At 45.1% G+C, this 17,494-nt stretch overlaps 1 protein-coding gene across 1 annotated transcript; it reads left to right on the top strand.

Moving 5' to 3' along the window:
• Window positions 1–9,543: 9,543 nt before the first annotated feature.
• Window positions 9,544–12,242, top strand: LOC142303601 (bone morphogenetic protein 2-like). The gene is made up of 5 exons (XM_075345154.1): window positions 9,544–9,757; window positions 9,996–10,138; window positions 10,443–10,565; window positions 10,738–10,930; window positions 11,836–12,242. The coding sequence occupies exons 1-5, from the start codon at window positions 9,544–9,546 to the stop codon at window positions 12,240–12,242; spliced, it is 1,080 nt and encodes a 359-aa protein (XP_075201269.1).
• The last annotated feature ends 5,252 nt before the right edge of the window (window positions 12,243–17,494 follow it).

Raw genomic sequence — 17,494 nt, 5'->3', positions numbered from 1 at the left:
CTCCGCAGTAATCCTGGGTCAAGGGTCCCGCACCGTCCAATCCTGATCCAATATCATCTGATCGGTTTTCTGGAAGGCAAAGCGATCAGATGATGTGTCAGGTTCAAGGGCCTGAATCACATGACACAGCAGCTGATTGTATAAACGGCTTTTATACAATCAGCTGATGCATCAGTGCAAAAAAACCCAAAAAAACTACACACTTCTGTGCAGACTCCTGTCCGACAGCATCAGCTGATAGTTAAGCCGGCCGGGCGGTAAAAAGCTGGCCTCACCGCTCGACTTATAGTGTCAGCTGATTCCGGAAGGTGACCGCATCAGCTGATCATCGCCAGGTCTGAGAGAGAAAGAGGGAGAGAGGGAGAGAGGGAGAGAGGGAGAGAGGGAGAGAGAGAGAGAGAGAGAGAGAGAGAGAGAGAGACCTCATTCCGTGAAGCGGCTCATAGATGATGTCCGGCTACTCCCCTCTGTGCATAATTAAAATAATAATATGTTATAATTAATTATAAATGCAGAATAATAATTAATTAATTTAACATTTAAAATAAAAAAAAATCTTTACCAACACACCCGGGACTTGAACTTGTGAAGTTATGCTTCTTATGCAAGCGCTCTATCCTGTCTGAGGTGACAGCGCGATTCTCTTCATTTGCTACGTGGAGAGGACATAGAGCGCTCCCTGTCATCTTCATGTAGTAGAGCTGACAGTGTCGTGTGGATTACTTCGGACCTGGAGGGGTATTTGGGGGTTTTAATAAAATGGTGAAAGAGGATTTATTTTGTCTTTTATTCTAAATAAAGGATTTTTCGCTGTTTGTGTTTCTTTACTTTCACTTACAGTTTAATCATGGAAGGTATCTCGGGGAGACGCCTGGCATGATTAACCACGTTATTACCTCGATTGCCACCGCACCAGGGCAATTCGGGATGAGCTGGGTGGAGTCCCGGGAATGTCACATCTAATGGTTGCGGCAATTCCGGGCGGCTGCTGGGTGATATTGTTAGGGTGGTGGGCTTCCGATAACGTGGTGCTCTCCATCCTGACAATACCAGCCTCGAGCCGCTTTATCCTGGCTGGTATCATATATGGGGGAACCGCATTTTTTTTTTTATTATTATTTATTTATTTTACCACACGATATAGACCTGCCCGCCGGCGGCTGTGATTGGTTGCAGTGAGAGAGCTGTCACTCATCGTGGGGGCGTGTATGACTGCAACCAATCATGGGCGCCGGTGTGCGGGGAAAGCACGGAATAACTGATTGAATAATGAAGCAGCAGCCATTTTCAAAAGAGGAAAAGATGCCGCAGATTTGTGACAGCCGTGCAGCGAGACGCCCGTGATCGGTGTGTAGGAAAGAGAGAGGGATTGTGCTGGGGATGCAGGACGCATGCAGACAGCAACATGTGCACATAGCCTTACTGTGAAAAGCCACGTTTTTGGTGCTCGAACTGTTCTCGAATGTAACTTGAACTGTCGAGCTTTTAGCAAAAAGCTTGAGTTTGTCGAGCGTCTCGAACACCCCCTAAAATCACTCGAACATGAAATTGGCGAACCTCGAGCCTCACACATCACTCATCTCTAGTTGGAACTTGGTGCTCTGGATCATGTTAAGCTCACACCAAGCAGGAGCGGAGACACATACTTGCTCACGATGGTGGACCACTACTCAAGATTCATGGTTGTGGTACCCCTCAAAGATCTAACAGCCCACATTGCAGCGAAGGTCTTCCAAGCACACTTCTGCAGACGTCATGGCTACCCAGAGAGAGTACTCACAGATCAAGGCCCTGACTTTGAAGTGGAAATCTTCAAGGAGTTCTGCAGCCTGTACGGATGCAGGAACCAGGGCCGGATTATAGGCAGGGCAGACGGGGCTCCAGCCCAGGGGCCCCCACCAAAAGAGCTTTTAAGGGGGCCCCCACCATACTTGGCACCTGTCAGCATTTTTTTTTCTTCACACCCTCTCCCCCTCCGTAAAGACAGTCTAATAAATCAGCTGTGTTTTCGGGGGGGGGAGGCGCGGGGTGTTGAAGCACCGCTATTTATTTGTATCTGCGTCTTGAAGACGCAAAAACAAACTGCGGGCACAGGACGCTGATTGACACCGGAAGTACCAGCGGCCGCTTGTACTTCCGGGGTCAGGTGTGCTAATGCTCCCTGCTATGTGCTGCGGCCGTACCCAGCGAGGGGCGGGCAGCTGCCCCCCCTCCCCTCTCTCCCCCTCCCTAGAAGCAGGGGCACGGTGTAGTGCGCTGCTGTATCTGCTGTCCCCGCTGCGCTCCTCTACACTGTGTGCATGCCAGGCACACTAGCAGGAGGCAGCGCGCTGTGCTCTGTCGGCTCTGCTGTGTGCTGTGCTCGGCATGCACCCAGTGTAGAGGAGCGCAGCAGAGCCAATGACCGCAGCTTCCTCTTTCCGTTCCTATTCAAATGTATTTGCATCTTTCAGACGTAAATACATTTGAACAGCGTGCCGGGACCCGGCCCCGCCCCCGACGTGCAGCAACGTGATGAGATCAGCACCTTGCTGACGTCATCACAGTGCTGCAGGCGCCACACAGGGGACAAGAGGAAGCGAGCGCTCCATGAAGGAGCTGAAGAGACAGGTGTAATTAATGGGGATGAGTGAGGAGGGGCTGAGGACACAACGGGGAACATTTGTGAAGGAACACAGCTCTGTGACAGGCAGAGGAGGAGTACTGTATTCCGAGGAAGGGGGGAGGAGTGTGTAGTGATGGGGCAGTGTAATTTGTGTGTGTAGGGGGTGATGAGGGTTGTATTGTGTGTGGGGGGAGGGGTAATGGAGGGTGCATTGTATCGTGTGTGTGGGGAAGGGTAATGGAGGGTGCATTGTATTCTGTGTGGGGAAGGGTAATGAGGGGTGCATTGTATTGTGTGTGGGGGAGGGTTAATGGGGGGGTGCATTGTATTGTGTGTGGGGGAGGGTTAATGGGGGGGTGCATTGTATTTTATGTGGGGGGAGGTGTAATGGGGGGTGCATTGTATTCTCTGTGTGTGTGTGAGGTGATGTGGGGTGCATTGTGTGTGTGTTTGTGAGGTGATGTGGGGTGCATTGTGTGTGTGTGAGGTGATGTGGGGTGCATTGTGTGTGTGTGTGTGTGTGAGATGATGTGGGGTGCATTGTGTGTGTGTGTATGTGTGTGGTGATGTGGGGTGCATTGTGTGTGTGTGTGTGTGTGTGAGATGATGTGGGGTGCATTGTGTGTGTGTGGTGATGTGGGGTGCATTGTGTGTGTGTGTGTGTGTGTGAGGTGATGTGGGGTGCATTGTGTGTGTGTGTGTGTGTGTAGGAGGTGATGTGGGGTGCAGTGTGTGTGGGGGGGGCTGCATTGTAGTGTGTGGTGATGTGGGGTGCATTGTGTGTGTGTAGGAGGTGATGTGGGGTGCATTGTGTGTGTGTGTAGAGGGTGCATTGTAGTGTGTGTGTGTCAGAGCTGTGTGTGTAAGAAGCAGTACTGTGTGTGTGTATATATGAATTAGAGCAGTCTGTGCGGCCCCCCCCAGAACTATATGGGTCCCCCAGAGCGCTATGTCACCCATCGCAGTAATGAGTACACCACCAGAGCTGTTTGCCACTCCAGTAACGTCTATGCCCCCTGCCCCTCCTGTGATGTATATACAGCAGTGCTGTCAGTGTGCAGTCATGTCTGTTAGTGACAGCCATCGTGAAACACAGCCACATGTCCTGAAGGAGCTGGACGGAAACAAGCGGGAGAGGTGAGTGAGGCTGCTGGCGACTTCCCCATATTAATACCTGTAAAGGCTCATGCACACGTAACTGCTGAATATTCTGCAGCGATTTGACAGCACATGTGCGCGTCAAATCGCTGCAGAAACACTGCATAATGGATTCAGTTTTTCTGTACAGAAAATCCGATTTCATGCGCTATGGCTGCTGCCCCCACCATAGACAGAGCGGGAGCTGCATCCATAGCGCACGGAATAATTGACATGCTCATTTTATGAACGCACAGATTTGGGTCAACATTTTAGCACCCAAATCACTGCGTTCATAAAAGCTACGTGCGCGCGTATCATGCACAATCTACATAGCTTGTATAGGGGACGCAGAACGCATGCATTTACACTGCAGTGCTATACGCAGTGTAAATGCATGGAATTACACAACGTGCGCACGACCCCTAATGCGTCTGTGTCTGCATATATGTCAGTGTATATGACTGTGCATATATTTGTCTGTTTATATGTATTTTTCTGAATTTGTCTTCAAATATGTATATGTATGCCTGTATGTGTGTGTGCGTGTCTGTGTGTGGATGGGGTCCACTGAGACTCTTTCACCCGGAGGCCACAAAAACCTGGAGCCGGCCCTGGCTTCCTTAACATTGGGATCAGTAAAAAATGTGAGTAAAGCTTTACACTCTACAATATATCTAACAATGTGTCACGTCGTAAGTGACGCACATCCGGCATCGTTAGTGATATTGTAGTGTGTGACAGCTACGTGCGACCCTGATTGTGCGTTAAAACGTTGATCGCTGACACGTCGTTCATTTTCTAAAAATTGAACGTCTGGTTGTTCATCGTTCTTGAGGCAGCACACATCGCTCCGTGTGATACCCCGGGAACAATGAACTGCAGCTTACCTGCGTACTGCCGGCAATGCGCAAGGAAGGAGGTGGGCGGGATGTTTACGCCCCGCTCATCTCCGCCCCTCCGCTTCTATTGGCCGGCCGCTGTGTGACGTTGCTGTGACGCCGAATGTCCCTCCCACTCCAGGAAGTGGATGTTCGCTGCCCACAGCGAGGTCGTTTGGAAGGTACGTGTGATGGGGGTAATCGTTTGTGCGACACGGGCAACAAATTGCCTGTTCCGCACATATGGTGTGATCGCATACGAGATCGAAATGTGTAAAGCAGCCTTAACTCTACTTTCCGTGTATAAGTGACGGCTGTGAGTGATCCTGGACTTTGTCTGTATTGTAGTACTGTAAATCTGAATGTGGCAGAACAGGATAAATGTTCATTGGATTTCTATCTAAATGCTACAGTTCGCGCTCTACTGTTATGGCTAAAAATGTTAACGTTATGGGGCCCCCACCAGATTTTCTGCCCAGGGGCCCCCACCAACCTTAATCCGGCCTTGGCAGGAACTACACCCTACCATGCCCAAACCAATGGGATGTGTGAGAAGATGAACCATTTAGTCATCAACCTGCTTAAGACTCTACCCCTTGAGGAACGGAACCAGTGGCTGAGAGATTGCCCGATCTAGTGGATATGTATAACAACATTCCCATCAGTTCCACTAAATGTACGCCTGCTTACCTCATGAGGGTGAGGCCTGGAAGATTGCCGGTGGACTTGGACATGGACGTTGAAGTACCTGAAACCATCTCCCCAACCACTGACTGGAACTCCAAACGTCAGATGCAGTACAAGCAAATTCAGGAGTATGTGGCAAGGAACCTGAACCAAAGCAGAGAAAAGCAAGAGCAGCACTTCAACAAACAAGCAAAAGCTGCCCTCTTTGCACCAGGAGAGGTGGTGCTAAAGAGAAAAAGGAAGCTGCATAAATTGGTCGAACAGTGGGAAAAGATCCCCTATGTCATACAACCCTCTGACTTTGATAATCAGAAGACCTGTCTTATCAGCAAAGACCAAGGAAGAACTAAGGCTACAGCCTCCAGAGACCACTTGAACAGGTGCCCGGAACCTCTGAAAATCTTGGTAGATGTTCCCACTGTAGCCCTGGGTGTCGAGAAACGGAAGGAGGTGATTCGCACTGTCCTAGGTAACTTCCCAGCAGATAAGCCTATGAAAAATGGAGCAGTGATTATTCCCGTTCTAACATTCCCACAACCCATGGAAGAGCCAGAACCAGAGAGGCCTGCTTACATTGCACCAATACACACGCACCTAGAGCCGCACCTGAACCCATGCCCGTAGGGCTCTACCTACGGTACACAAGGAGTGAGGAACCCGTAGACAGTACAGCCCCCCAGGGCCTAGAGGTCCTAACCTAGGTCAGTCAGCACTCAGATACAGGGAGTGAGTGATGCCCGTATGTAGTTGTATATAGCAATGTATGTATATAAACAAACTGTAAATGTTGATTAGTTGTTAATGATAAAATGCCAATTAACCGTGTACCTCACCTGATTCATCTGCCTGAAAAGGAGTAACAGGTAGCGGAATCCGGCTACCCTCTTTCCCTGTTTTAACCCAGCTGTTTATGGACCATGGCCTCAGGACTGATAGAGGCCACCCAAAAACATTATTGGGTTATTGTACATATCCCCCATTTGCCATCCTGTTTTCTCTACTACCAGGACTGTAACACCCACTGGAGAGGACTGGTTGGAGGAAGGGCCTGCAGTAGAGTCGGCCGAGGCCCAGTCACTAACAATACCGGTGGCTAACCTCCAGGCCAGAGGGTTATGAACTTTGGGACTCTTTGGGGTGGACTGGTGGGAAAAGGACTGTGTTATGTAATGTTCAAGAAAAGTGCCTCCATTTAAAGGGAAGAAATGTTTTAAAGTTTTATAAAATGTTATCCTTTTACGTGTTTTACAGAAGCACAAAAATAAAAAAAAATGGTGCCGGACAGCCCAAGGACGGGCTGTGTTCTACCAAGGGGGAGTGTGACGCCCTGACAAAATCAGGTTGTCACAGATGACTGCACCCCTCTTCCAGGTGCAGGATTCCCTCCTCCTTGTCTTACTAACACAACCCCACACACAGGTACATACACCAGCCACAAAAGCCTAGTCACCCCTCCAGGACAATAGGGACACACCAGTGGGCGGGGCCAGGCAGATGGTGACGTCCACCTAGGGGTCCTGAGGTGTCGAGGGGCGGGAACAAATCAGTTGAGGTGGAGTTAGTTTAGTGCTGACAGTGGAAGTGAGAGGAGTGAAGTGGTCGGGGGTTGTAGCTCCTGGACTACCGGACTACCTGAGCTGACTAGGTGGCAGACGGCAGAGCAGGGCCACAGGCGACGGAGATCCAGTCGCCGGAGACCTTAAGTGGCTGGGGCTGGGTTGTAGCCCGCCGGTGCCAACAGCGGGAATCCGGTCCGGAGGCCGTGCACAGTCGGGGTACCTGGACCCTAGGGCGAGGACAGCTTCAAGCACCTTTCCAATCAACCAGCAGGGGACAAGATTCCAAGTCTTGTCCCACTAGTAGCCCAGATAGAGTGAGACGGAAGCCCAACGCAGGGGATAAGGCATCTGCAAGTGCCTGCTAAAATTCCAAGGGTTAGATCTTGCGGGCGACAGCTCCCACAGCAAAGACACCGGGAGCGGACTTACCCCGTTTCATGTGGACTAGTCAACACACAGGGCAACAACACAGAAGTGAAGGAGGAAGGGCCCCTGTCCTGTCTACCAGTAAGCATTGTTGACCTTAGGGAGATCAACATATCCACTGCAGAGACACCATCACGTGTTTCTCAACGCAGTGATTCTAGAGCAATGCCCCCTGGGAAGTATGCAAATAAGAAAGCCGCGGAGATACCATCACGTGTTTCTCAATGCTGCCAGGAAACTAGCCAGGTCTTTCACCGGGAAGGAACAACCACGGGAAGGGCAGTCTCCAGTCAAGGAGACCACCTATACCAAACATGGTATCCATCCACAGACAGCCGTTTCGGGGTGTTTGCCCCTCATCAGTGTGGAGTAGGAATCTGGCTAGTGGGGGCAATGCCTAGTAAAAGTGTGCGGGACCCGGGCATACCCCTCCGGAGGCTACTGGTATCCGGCACTTGGTTTACTTCTTGGACTCTGTGTGACTTTATTTAAATAGTGAGTACATCGGCATCACCCGGTCCATCCCCGCCGACTGCGCCCCAGCATTCAACTCTACCTACACCTGGGCCCCAGGACTACACCTCCCCTACCCGTGGAGGGGATACCATTCTGCTGCCCCGCCCCATCAGCCCCAGGCATCCCATACAAAGGCAGCAGCGGTGTTACCAACAATCACCGCAACCCACCGGTGGCGTCACTGACAAACTCTCCCCTGTAAATAACCCCTTTATTGAGTTGTGGGCGACGGGCTGCTGCACGAGCCCCGGATCCGGCTGCCACTCAAGCCACAGACACGATCTCGGATCCGAGCGTCTCAAGTAGCCCCCCTGCCGTGGTCTGTGCCCCCGCCCGCTACATATACACCAGTCTGCAATGTCCTAGCTGCACCATAAATCGCATTATAAAGGGCTGGTTAGGCAGGGAATTTGGGCATGCAAGTATCAATGCTGCTGGGTTGCAGGGCACTGGGAACCTGACAGGCTTCCTTTTACTGAATTAGTTTCATCTTACTCCTGCATGCCCTTCATTACAAAATGCCGGAAGTAATTAATTTGATGAGTTTGATCTAAAGAGATTAAAACACCCCAGCTAGTATGCCTTCCCTTTATGTTATACATAGTAGAAAGCATTTTGTGATAGGGCACAGGTTTAAATTGAATCAGACAGAATTTGTAGATCTCAGATTACAATGTTTTACATTTGTGTATCTGATATAATCAGTCCAAAAGTATATAAATATGTCATCTAAATTACTGACTTATTTTAACGATGAATCTCATGTACCCCTTGAGTCTGGAAGAGTGAAATACACATATGAATTGTAGAAGTAGAGATTTGAAATCAGAGCGATGATATTATATCGGGATGAATAATTATGGTCATGTTTTCCTGTCTCAGGAAATCCTTTCCTATCTCTTTATTGTAGTTAGGTGGCCAGGCAATAAAAGACCTACACCAAGGCATATATCAGCATATAAAAAAAAATCTGAATAAAGTAAAAGTATTGCCTAACAATATCAGTGCACAGTGGAGGTTTTCTTTTCATAGATGATTGTAATTAATCATTGAAACTAAAATGACCAACTATCTGTATGTTGGTGTTAAATGTCATTCATTAATGTCAAATAGGATGTCTACTTTCCGTACAATTCAGGCCATCTTAAGTGTATCTGTTATTTGCTTAACACAGTTTATTTGATGCAAATCAAAGTTCTCTGTTTGTCCCCATTAATAAATTCATTAGTAGGAAGTTAGTCGCCTACTGTGAGCAAACTGTTCACAATCAGACTTTTACAATGGAATAATTTCACATTACTCCAGAAAAAATGATAAGCAAACCAATCCTCTCCAGGTGTTTAAACCTTTGCTTGTTCTTCTCCTTGATTTTCCTTCAAAATAAAGAATGTAGACAGGACAACAGCTTCCAGTTTTACATAAATTGTGTACTGTAGGATAATTGCTAACAGGGCATTGCTAGGCTTGTTTCACACCTTGTTAGCACTGCAATTAGCTTTCTTTACATTTACTGATTGCTATTTTGCATACTTGACTTAATTCCATCTAGGGCTTAAGGTGCAGCTGTCCTGTGCATTGTTATAAATTGTGACAGGGCACACACTGGTCCCATTCTGCTGCAGACGATCTATGAGTGTAGCAACTTGAAGACATGGTCCACACTAAGATGTTTGGTTTAGTGGTCATCGTTTTTTCCCTGCAAGGATGTATCTCAAGGCCAACTGAAACGACAATGAACACAGAAGACCCTGAGCAAGTAAGATCTGTAGCTCTGAAAAGGCTCTTGAAAGTATTTGGCATTGAAGATCCACCACATTCTCTACATCACATCAAACAACCACCTCAATACATGATTGACCTGTACAATACAGTGGCTGATGCAGATGGTGTCACCAAGGACCCAGATCTTTTGGAGGGGAACACAGTCAGAAGTTTCTTTGACAAAGGTAATGCCAGCTTTCATTTGCAATGTTCATGCTTGATTTATGTAACGTACGTTGATTGTTTTATATATTATGAGATCCTATACGGTATATTCCAACTGTTATGTTTATTATCTTGCTTATCTCAGTTTGCAAATAATTGGTATATCATTGAAATAACAAATGTATTAAAAATATTAAGTTTACAATAAATAACACAATATTTTGAAGCTTTTTATCTAATCCTCATTATCCCTTAAAGTCCACAGTGACCAGATGTACTTCTTGTTCAACCTCTCAACTGTAGCCAAGGATGAGAAGATTTTAACAGCCGAATTGCATCTTTTCAAACTTAGGCCAAGAACTACAGAGTATGCTTACTTCAAGAGACACCATTTCTGCCAGGTGAGACCCTAAAATGGAAATGTCAAATCATGTATGAAGCAATGTTATAACACACTTAAGCTGCCAATATAAAATATTGTACTAGAGTGACTATTGACTAGAACAGGGATTCTCAACTCCAACCGTCACATACTACACGTCATGATATTATAATCAAGGTATCAGAAATCACCACAGGTTCTCTCTAGGATATCCATCATTCGTGACTGGTTAGGGTAGCCTTGAGTTTGTAGAAGAGTGGTCTTCAATGTATTGCGTTATATTTACTTTGCTGCTGATGACTATCTGTATCTTTCTGTCACAGATAAGTGTTTACCTGGTTTTAGACAAGACAAAAATGCAGTTACCGCAAGGAAGAAAATTGTTGTCATCAAAGCTGGTCCCTATTCATACTTCAGGATGGGAAGTGTTTTCAATTACTCAAGCCGTACGTATTCTATTTTTGTTCTACCATATACTCATAGAAATGTGTAACTTTGTGTTTTACTTAATAATGGAGGAATTACATCAGAGTATTAGTACTCATACTTGTTAGGTTATGAACAGAAGTAACACTGCTCCTTAGTAATGGAATAAACGTTAATATTTATATCTGACAGGTTCGTGCCTGGAACGATGAAAGCCACAATCATGGTATTCTTGTGACAGTGAGGAATCTTGGAGGAGAACAAGCTGACACCAATATTGTTCACTTTGCCTCAGGAAAAGATCACCATGAAAGCAAGCAACCAATGCTTGTTCTCTTCACTGATGATGGGAGAAGAGGAGTCATTTCTATGAATAGCCAACCAGGTAAGATAAGAAACCTCTTCTACTCAAAGAAAATTATTAAAAAATGTGACTGTCATGATAAAAATGATGGTATTCATAGGAAAGAAAATTTGTCCAATAGCCCAATGCAATTTCTTACATTAAAAATAACATAATATATTTTGGTCACCTATACATATTTTGAAAATGTTGTTGCATGAGCATAAATTTAAGTAAATTAGAGTTTTTGAGTTAAAAGCCATTTTGAGTTTAGGTAATTGGCAGAAAAAGTCAAAACAAGGCTGAGTATGTTAAAGTTACTCTAATTGTAACTGTACGTGACTGCAATCTTGTGAATTTTCATATTGCATGTACTAAAATGAGGGAGTCAAGAATGGTGGTCACGTGTTTGTGAGTATGTGATATGAATACTCCCTGCTACAATTCAAATAGAAGCGTGTGGCATCACTCAATCCAAGTGAATTGAGTGAGGCCATTCTCATCTAGTCAGAGTGTGGCTGGGAGTATTCATATCACATACTCACGGACATGTGACCACAGACTTGTGAATCCTCACATAGCACGTACTGAAATGAAGGAGCCCGGAATGTAGGTCACGTAGTCGTGAGTTTGAGATATGAATACACCCTGCCAGAATACAACTAGAGGGATACGGCCTCGCTCAATCCAAGTGTATTGAGTGAGTGCTCCCATCAAGTCAGAATGTAGTTGGGAGTATTCATATCACATACTCGCAGACACGTGACACCAGTTATGGCTCCCACATTTCAGTACACATAGAATGACTTCAGACGTGTGCATTTTGACCGGACAACCCGTTTAAATATGCTGGCTATATATAAGTAATTACTATTATTATTTTATCAATTTTAAATGTAAAATTGTTTAAATGTAAAAATCTTAATTCCCTTTTTCCCTTTATTTAGATGGCCTTTCATTGTCAATACCCAATGAACCATTTGTTCCAGCACCAAACAGAACAAGGATGGCAAGAGCACTGCATGAGGATGGATACTTGCCCTGTCAAAGACACCCACTTTATGTTGACTTTGAAGAAATTGGCTGGTCTGGGTGGATCATCTCCCCAAAAGGATATAATGCATATCATTGTAAAGGTTCATGCACATTCCCTCTAGGTCAGAATATGAGACCCACCAATCATGCTACAGTGCAGTCTATAATTAGTGCTCTCAGGTTGACACAAGGTGTTAACAGCCCCTGCTGTGTCCCTGACAAACTCTTCTCTATAAACTTGCTTTACTTTGATGATGACGAAAATGTTGTTTTGAAGCAATACGATGATATGGCTGCTGGTAGTTGTGGATGCCACTAAAGTATAGATGTCACTTAGAGTCATTAAGATAGGCATGGCTGCATGCAATGGTAGCTCCTATTTAGAGGGAACCTGTCATATTGAATGTGTCTGATCTACTGTAGTCTCCTATGTTCAGGTGTCTATGGGATCATCCTATCCATTTGGAGTGAATCAATTTGCACACCTTATTCTGTTAGCCATAATAGGGGTCTGTGGCTGCTGCTTGGGAGCAGGAGTACCGTCTCTAAGCACAATCTATATAGCTTTCTTCCAGTCTCCCTGTATTCTTGCATAAAAATGTATTTTAATGATTCATTTAACATCTTTGGTATTACAGGAAAGGAAATTATGTTTTTTTTTATTCTATAAGTGAGTAAAAGTCACTGATATTCTTTTATAGCTCTATTTGCCACTGTGTGGTTGCTAATATACATATGCAAACTTTTGTTAAATACTGTAACTTGTATCATATGTAAATAAATAAAGTTATAATATATATATATATAACATATGAGTTAGATTTCGGAGTAAGGTATTGGTATGTGTAGTGATACACTGATGTGTTATAAATGTATGTGTGTCAGAAGTTACAAATACTTTCTAAAAATATTAATCAAAAATGTGTAGCTTATAATAAGTGAATTGTGATTGATAAAGATGATCAAATAGAATTTGAGCCGATTTTTTGAAAGTCATAGGTCCTAGCAAACTCAAACAATTTGCTATTGGTTCAATCACCAAAAATATGCCCACCACCATTTCCCACATTGCAGAAAATTGCATCAGTCACAGAACTACAAAGCGAACTACAAAGCTAAAGGTGGTGTCACACACAGCGATGACGACAACGACGACGCTGCTAAGTCACCATTTTCTGTGACGCTGCAGCGACGTCCCGTCGCTGTCGCTGTGTGTGACATCCAGCAACGAGCTGGCCCCTGCTGAGGTCGCCGCTCGTTGCTGAATGTCCAACTTCATTTTTTGGTCGTCGCTCTCCCGCTGTGATGCACACATCGCTGTGTGTGACAGTGAGAGAGCGACAAAATGAAGCGAGCAGGGAGCAGGAGCTGGCAGCTGCGGTAAGTTGTAACCAGGGTAAACATTGGGTAACGCAGGGAAGACCTTTCCCTGGTTACCCGATATTTACCTTCGTTACCAGCGTCCGCCGCTCTCGCTGCCAGTGCCAGCTCCTGCTCTCTGCACATGTAGCTGCAGTACACATCGGGTAATTAACCGATGTGTACTGTAGCTAGGAGTGCAGGGAGCCAGCGCTAAGCAGTGTGCGTGGCTCCCTGCTCTCTGCACATGTACCACTGCGACGCGTGTTGTTATGATCACTGCTGCGTCTGCTATGTTTGACAGCTAAGCAGCGATCATAACAGCGACTTACAAGGTCGCTGTTGCGTCACAGAAAATGGTGACGTAACAGCGACGTCGTTGTCACTGTCACTATGTGTGAACCCAGCTTAAGGATAAGATGGGCAGATAGGGTGTTACCAGATAACAATAGGCAATTAATCTAAAGAAAAACTCACCTATTAGGGTTGTGCCAGTCACAACCCCTGAGAAAGCTTGAGAAATGGCGGCTGCAGCAGCAGTGATTTCATCAGTCTCAGAAGGCTGACTTGATTTTAGTTGCAACCACAACCACCTACCCATAACGCATTGCAACTATCACATTACATGATAGACTTTATAAAATCCCAAGCAGGGAATGCAGTAGCCATTTCATGATGATTTTAAGGTACTGACTCTGAGAGTACATCAGCGCTCACAACTCAGCAATAGAAATAGGAAAAGAAACCCCTAAAATATTAGACAAATATTGAAAACATTAATATACTCCTCAATATTAAAATTGCAACACCAAGAAGGAAAAGTCATGGCTTTATGGAAATTACAGGATTGATAAAACATATTATTAACACGTAAATGATAAAAGAGGTAAACACATTTTTTAAAACATCGTGATTCATCAGTATGGAGTATGAGTGCCACATTGCAAGCTATCAATAAGGTTATTAATGGTTGTTAGAGGAACATTCTGCCATGCTGATTGCATATGGGCACACAAATCACCAAGCAAAAATAAAAACACTGGGCGTCAGCACACTGTGATTGATAAAAACATAAATTCCACTATTGCTACAGTGCTATAATGTATATATATATATATATATATATATATATATATATATATATATAAAACATGTGGTACCGTGTTTTTTGGACTATAAGATGCACTTTTTGCCCCCTAAAGTTGGGAGGACAGTGAGTGATGCATGTTATATAGTTCAGATGTACCTGGCTTGTTGTGGAAGAGACAGAGAAGGGCAGTGGTGGAGCGAGTTACAGCAGGTAGAAGCAAGGGTCACCACTGCAGAAAGCTGTGAACTGGGGTAAACACATGTGCCCGATATTAAGGAAAATGAATATTCCCTGCTCCCAATGCCAATTAACCTGCCCACTTCGTGGCACTGCAGCTGATACCGAGAAGAGATGGGCAGGAATATGGGCATTGGGAGCAGTGAATATTCATTTTGTTTAATAACAGACACACTGATCGTCCTAGCAACTGGCTTCCTGTAGTGGTTGGGTCGGTGCCTGCTATTAAGAAAATAATACTCATTGCTCTCCACACCCATAATCCTCGATTTGGGGAGTTGTGAATATAGTGAATATTCATTTTGGATTAGCTGGCAGCTGATTTCGGGGTGTGACTGGTGGCACATGGCATTGACATTATGTGCAGTCTTGCTTACACGCCAAAGTCAGTTGATGGCATCAGAAGAGAACATAGCGCACCATAGGAGCAGGTGGAAGGTGAGTAGAATTATTTATTTTATGTGTGCGGCATAACTGGAGGCATATATACCAGGATTGGCCCATGATGGGGGGACATGTATACCAAGTTGGGGGACGTACATACCAGGATGGGAGACATATATACCAGGATGGCAGGCATATATACCAGGAAGGAGCTCAGGATAGGGAACATATATACTAGAATAGAGGACATATATAGCTGGATAAGGGAAATACATACCAGGATGGGCCCAGAATGGGGAACATATATACAAGGATGGCCCTTGATAGAGATCATATATACCAGGATGGGGTATATAAATACCTAGACGATGCTCAGGATGGGGTACATTAGTGCAGTGTCAGCAGCCAATTCCCCCATAACAGTGCATCATGAACACATTTTTTCCTTCAAATTTTTCAATTTTCTTATTTTCCTCTAAAACCTAGGTGCATCTTATGGTCCAGTGCACCTTATGGTCCGAAAAATATGGTACTAAGTTAACATTTTATTTTATCAAAAAGTGTAAAGCCATCCAATCACACCAAGGTGATCTCATATTTGATGGTCCTTAACTATTGAATCACCTTTCCATGTGTTCAGACAGGCCTCAAATATACCTGGGAAGAGATAACAATCAAGCTCATAATTAAAACCTTTCAAGGAATGTTAGGTGGATAAAGGTGCACTACCCAAGAGTGGGCCACACCAGCAATGCCCAATACAAAAAAGATAAAAAGGTTCTAATTATTTATGAGTGAATAGATTTGGCACTATTCATTACTTGCGCAAATATTTAGGTATTCAGGGTATTCATTACTTGTCGAGTACTTTGGTATTTGCCTCTTGAGTTTCGAGTTCTCTCCCCACATGTCTGGCGCCTGATTTTCAGCCATTACATACAGGGTTGCTGGCCAATCACAGTATTGTCATAGCCATCTTTGCTACTGGCATTGTGATTGGCAGGCACAGTGAAAAAAAAATGACTTGAGGTCCCCCGCCTATAGCCAGCGCAGGTAAAGGAAACAGCTGGGGACTGGTATTCTCAGGCTGGGAAGGTCCACTAGATATGCCAATTGTAGCACTTTACCCAGCTCATCCCCATTGCCCTGGTGCAGTGGCAATCGGGGTAATATATGGGGTTGATGTCACCTATGACTGATCAAAAATCACAGCTGCCATAAAGCCCTGGTTTGGTAATTTAGAGATGTCTATGATAATTTTCCTGATTACCAACCCTACAAGGGCAGCAGACAACCCGGCTATGAGAAGCGGTGACATCAGTCAGGTCACCGGAGTTTACAGCTGGGTCCCCCGCTGCCCTCAATATGTTCCAAGAGTTTCAGTGATTGTTCGCATTTTCTATCACTGAAGCTTCTGAATGTAGCAGAGTGGGGATCAACGTCGGGCATCATGTGGATTACGTAGGATCTGTGGGGGTGTTTTTTAGCTTAATAAATTGGTAACAGAGTGTGTTTTTTTATTATTTAAAATAAAGGATTTTTGTGCTTGTGTTTTTTTTTCTTTTTACTGACAGGGTTGGTAATGGCATCAACCCTATATATTACCCAGATTGCCACCACACCAGATCAATAGGGGTCAGCTGGATAAAGCACCACAATTGACACATCTAGGGGTTGCATTTTTGAGGGGAGGCTGCAGGTTGCTAATTTTAGGCTGGGGAAGGTCCAATAACTATGGAACTTTCCAGCCTGAGAATTCCACTACCCAGTTGTCTGCTTTATCTGCATTTGTTATCAAAAATGGGCAGGAACCCATGTAGTTTTTTATGTATTTAAATAATTAAAAAAAAATGTGGGGAGCCCCTTTTTTTGATAACCAGCAAAGATAAAGCACACAGCGGAGGGCTACAGCCCCCAGCTGTCCAGTTAACCTCCACTGGTTATCACAAATAGACGAGGAACCGCAGGTCAAAGTAGCGGAATACTCTGACAACTATGTTTCCAGAAGTGACCTGTGTTTCAGAGATGCATCCAGGCATCTTCCTTATACTGTTCCCATTCAACTTCAGCACTTTTCCATCCATTTCAGCATTTTTACAGCCCTGCCTGACATCCTGGGAGTGTCCACCAGAAAATTATTGAAGTTTCCCATTGACTTACATTACATTTGTTATTCGTGATGAATACACAAATAGTACGAAATATTCAAAGCAAATAATCCGAACCTGAATATTTCCCTATTCATCCATAATTAGTCTGGACGCTTCCTTGTTGACCCGCAAATAGGGCTTATTTTTGGAGTAGGGTTTATATTTTAAGCATAGTCCAAAGGGCCACAAGTTCCTGTTAGTATTTATTTTCGGGGAAACACGGTAGTAGCTAACTGCAGCCAGGCCTGGCTTCAGCACCCGGCAAACCCAGTCAAATGCCGGGGCCCCGGGCTGCCGGGGGGCCCACTCGCAGTGGTGGGGGGTCCCCGTGCCCGAACTGTCACCAGCCTC

This window comes from Anomaloglossus baeobatrachus, chromosome 1 (assembly GCF_048569485.1).
Source record: "Anomaloglossus baeobatrachus isolate aAnoBae1 chromosome 1, aAnoBae1.hap1, whole genome shotgun sequence".
NCBI lineage: Eukaryota > Metazoa > Chordata > Amphibia > Anura > Aromobatidae > Anomaloglossus > Anomaloglossus baeobatrachus.
This window is presented reverse-complemented; position numbering and strand designations above follow the sequence as displayed.